This window comes from Notolepis coatsorum (assembly GCF_963971535.1).
Source record: "Notolepis coatsorum genome assembly, chromosome: 20".
Taxonomy (NCBI): Eukaryota; Metazoa; Chordata; class Actinopteri; order Aulopiformes; family Paralepididae; genus Notolepis; species Notolepis coatsorum.
In genome coordinates, this window is record NC_140184.1 from 10,410,511 (window position 1) to 10,414,358 (window position 3,848).

The 3,848-nt window shown below is 48.8% G+C and overlaps 1 protein-coding gene across 1 annotated transcript in view; it reads left to right on the forward strand.

Annotated features, from left to right (window-relative positions):
* The first annotated feature begins 1,506 nt into the window (after positions 1-1,506).
* The window catches only part of kiaa0895l, a 12,586-nt gene continuing 10,244 nt past the window's right edge, over positions 1,507-3,848 (forward strand). The window contains exons 1-2 of the mRNA XM_084337217.1: positions 1,507-1,677; positions 2,569-3,417. Of these exons, the coding sequence (XP_084193343.1) occupies positions 2,617-3,417 (801 nt within the window). The 5' untranslated portion in view covers positions 1,507-1,677; positions 2,569-2,616. The remainder of the gene's footprint in view (positions 1,678-2,568; positions 3,418-3,848) is intronic.

Genomic DNA, 3,848 nt, shown 5'->3' on the forward strand with positions numbered 1-3,848 from the left:
CCTGCGTAAATAGAATCATTTGACCACTCACTCCATATGTAAATCGACCTGTGTGCCCACAATGGCAATCAGTCTATGTAAACACACACACAATCTATGAATTATTGTTTTGAGGGCCAAGTATTTCTACACATTAGTTAATCATGAGATCTATGTTTGGGAATTTACCACAAAGGCCCTACAGAGAGTGGTGCGCTCAGCCGAGCGTACCATGGGTATTGCACTACCTCCCCTGCAGGTTCTATACAACAAGAGGTGCAAATCCAGAGCCTGCAGAATAATGAAAGACCCCCACCACCCCAATAACAGCCTGTTCCAGCTGCTGAGGTCAGGCAGACGCCTGCGAACCCCAGCTACTAGGACAGAGAGGCTTAGGCTCAGCTTCTTCCCCCAGGCCATCAGAGCCTTGAACGATGAACATTGAGTGCCACAGAACACTGAACTATCCACACACAAGCACACATGAGCACACACACGACACGCACGCTGTGCACTAGCAGCCACTTTAACACTCATGCCGCACTCACACACACTTATTGCCAAAAGGAAAGGCCACTTTAAATTAGTATAGCACAGTAACAGTATATTGCACTACTAAAGCTACCTAGCATGTCCTATATGCTCTGTAAATACTATGTACAGATACCGAGATGTCACACCATGTTACCTGTTACCTGTTATTGCACAATGTTGTTTTTATTGGATTCTATTATATGTTGTACCACTGTATTGCACATCGTTGCGGGCAAGACCACCCGCATTTCATTGTATACTTGTATGCCGTGACAAATAAAACTCTTGACTTGACTTAACTTAATGTGATTCACACACACCACAGCCAGATTTGTAATAAAAAAGCTAAAGAAAATGGTCAGGTTAACAATAAATTAAACATTTTAATATAGAGGCTAATTGTCCATTGTATAGTGTTAAGAATAAACATGTTTGATGCTAGATCACACAGTGCATCAGCATTTTATTGGCAGTTGAACTTGTCAGTCTTTGGCCAAGATGCAAAGTCAGGTTAACTCGTCATAATGTTAACCTTAAAAGTTGTTAATGAACCTATTTCAAACCCTAACATTCCACTCCCACTAACAAAAACAAATCATAATAATTATAGCCTAAACATTTTCTTCCGGGCCGTGGGATCTAGATGATGAGCACACTACTGTCCCCGTAGAGGCGTAGACCGACCAATACACCACCGCAACACTTCCGGTATTTTGAGCTCATGGGAGAGAGCGGGGGGCGTGAATTATGTTGATTAGAGCCTATGATGACGTAAGTGGTTCCTAATCGAATCAACATTCATTCATTTAACCCCCCCCCCCTCCTTCACGAGCTCCATGTAACGCGGAAGTGCTGTGGCCAATCCCGGGCCAATCCCGCTTCGGTTCCTCGTGCGTAAAAGGACGCAAACGAGCGTCACGCACGGCACGCTCACCGCTGCCAGCGCGTCATATCTTCCAACACAGCCCTCGTTTCCTCGGGCCCAGACAGGCACCCAGCAGGCAGCCGGGCGCAGAACCGTTATTCGCACATTATTTTCAGATGGATTTTTTTTTACACCGGAAATCTTTCCGCCGCCGTGGAGTGTAGGAGTGTGGTGGTCATGAATAGAAGTAAAGCTTGAATTGACTAATCCGGAGTTTCAGCCCCAGAATACCCTGCAAGGTAAGATTAACACGATTCATATTTGGTTGTTCTGACTTTATAAACCAAGAAGAAGACAACCATTATTTATAGAAACCACTGTCCGGTGGCATAAATATGTATTATATTTTGTTCTGCTACAATGCATCAGTGCACTATGGACATTGCGATAGATTGCCCTGATAAGTGTGGTCTGTGTAATACTGATCTGCAGTGGTAGTAGCCATGTGTTTTGGTAGACAATAATTCTCACATTGCCTACATCCACACGGGGCAATCAAACTTAAAACGGGTCGTTTCGGTTATGATTCTAGCCTGCTTTACGACGCTCACTTGTAATAGGCCTCTGGCATTTTTTTTATGTCCGATCTTTGTTCTTGTCCGATCTATACATTCACAGACTACTGTACATTCGACTAGTATGCTAAGTATTTAAAACTGCTATGGAGCTCCCTCCCGTGCCAATGACTGCAAGGCATTCATTGCTTATACTCTAATCTTGTTAAATTAGTGACTGTGAGGCAAATTTCTTTCTCTATCTCTCTCTCTCTCGCTCTCTCTCTCTCTCTCTCTCTCCCTCTCTCTCTCTCTCCCCCTCTCTCTCTCTCTCTCTCTCTCTCTCTCTCTCTCTCTCTCTCTCTCTCTCTCTCTCTCTCTCTCTCTCTTTCTATCTTTCTCTCTCTCTCTTTCTCTCTCCCTCTCTCTAACCCTCCCCCTCTCTCTCTATCTCTCTTACACACACACACACACACACATACACACACACACACACACACACACACACACACACACACACACACACACACACACTAAACAACACACACACACACACACACACACACACACACACACACACACACACACACACACACACACACACACACACTAAACAACACATCTTGCTATCCACAGCGTTGGGGCCAGGGGCCCGGCTGAGCTGGTGGTGTTGTGGTTTCGGTGATGGTTTTGGACCCAGGTGAGGCCTGCATGGATCGGGTGGAGGGTGAAGGTGTTGGGAGGAGGAGCAGCAGCAACCGGGACCTGCTGGAGCCAGAACCTAGACCAGGTCTGCCCAAAACCACCGCCACCATCAACACAACCCCCAAACACCGGGCCAAATCTACAGGTAGCACCGGCGTCACTAGGCAGCCGACCCACAATGGACTTCAGGCCCAAACCGAAGCCACGGACACCGGCTCTGGCCAGGCGACGGCGGTGGAGAAGAGGTCATCGAGAGGAGGCGCGGCTAGTGCTACCCCTAGACCGGCACTCCGCCGTCCCCTCAGCCTGGAGGTGACCCCCCAGCACCTCCGTGGCTCTCTGGAGCAGATGGCCGACAGGCGTGGGATCCTTCAGCCTCCCTGGCGTAGCGGCGGTGGTGCCGTGGTCGCCCCCTCCCCTCCCGCCCGCGGCCTGACCAGCCCCAGTCTGGGGCCCGGGGGCTGGATGCGCCGCAGCGAGAGCACCTGCTCCGTCAATTACTCTGCGGCCCGGCGCGCCAGCAGCAGGGGGAACATGCGGCCCGCCACCTCCCTGCCTCACATCGCCAAGGGGGTGGGGGGCGCCGCCGCCCCGCTGCCCTCCCCCGCCCCCTCCAGACGCTGCCTGCTGGTGGCCCTCAGGCCCCTGAACCTGGAGCAGGAGAAGCAGGCGTTCTTCCAGGCAGACTACCAGTACGAGCCCCAGTTTGAGTACTCGCAGCCGGAGCCCACCAGCGTGCTGGAGAAGTACGAGGAGGGCTCCGGCCTCTTCCTCCAGCAGGTACGGCTGAATGATAGGTGTTAAAAATGGTTAAATGGTGTATTTACAGTTGCAGCTCGATACATTTGAATATTGAGGAATTATATTGGTTGCCTCCACGGGGCTGAACGATTAATCGATTTTAAATCGAAATCGCGATTTGAAATGATGCAATTAGCAAATCACAAAAAGAATTAAAATCGCTATTATTATTATTATTATTTTTTTTTTTTTTAGCAATTTATTTAACCAGGACGTCCAATTGAGATACAAGATCTCCTTTGCAAGTTGTTGTAGGAACGGTTTGGGAGAGGGAGATAAGGGGTTTTAGATTGTGTGTTGTGAAGTTAGACTTCAGAGAGGGAGAGTAAAGTACAGAAAAAAAGGTACCGTTGGGTACCGGTATCGATTCCCAGGTAAAAACAAAAAATTTCAGGCTCGGTGTCCCGAAC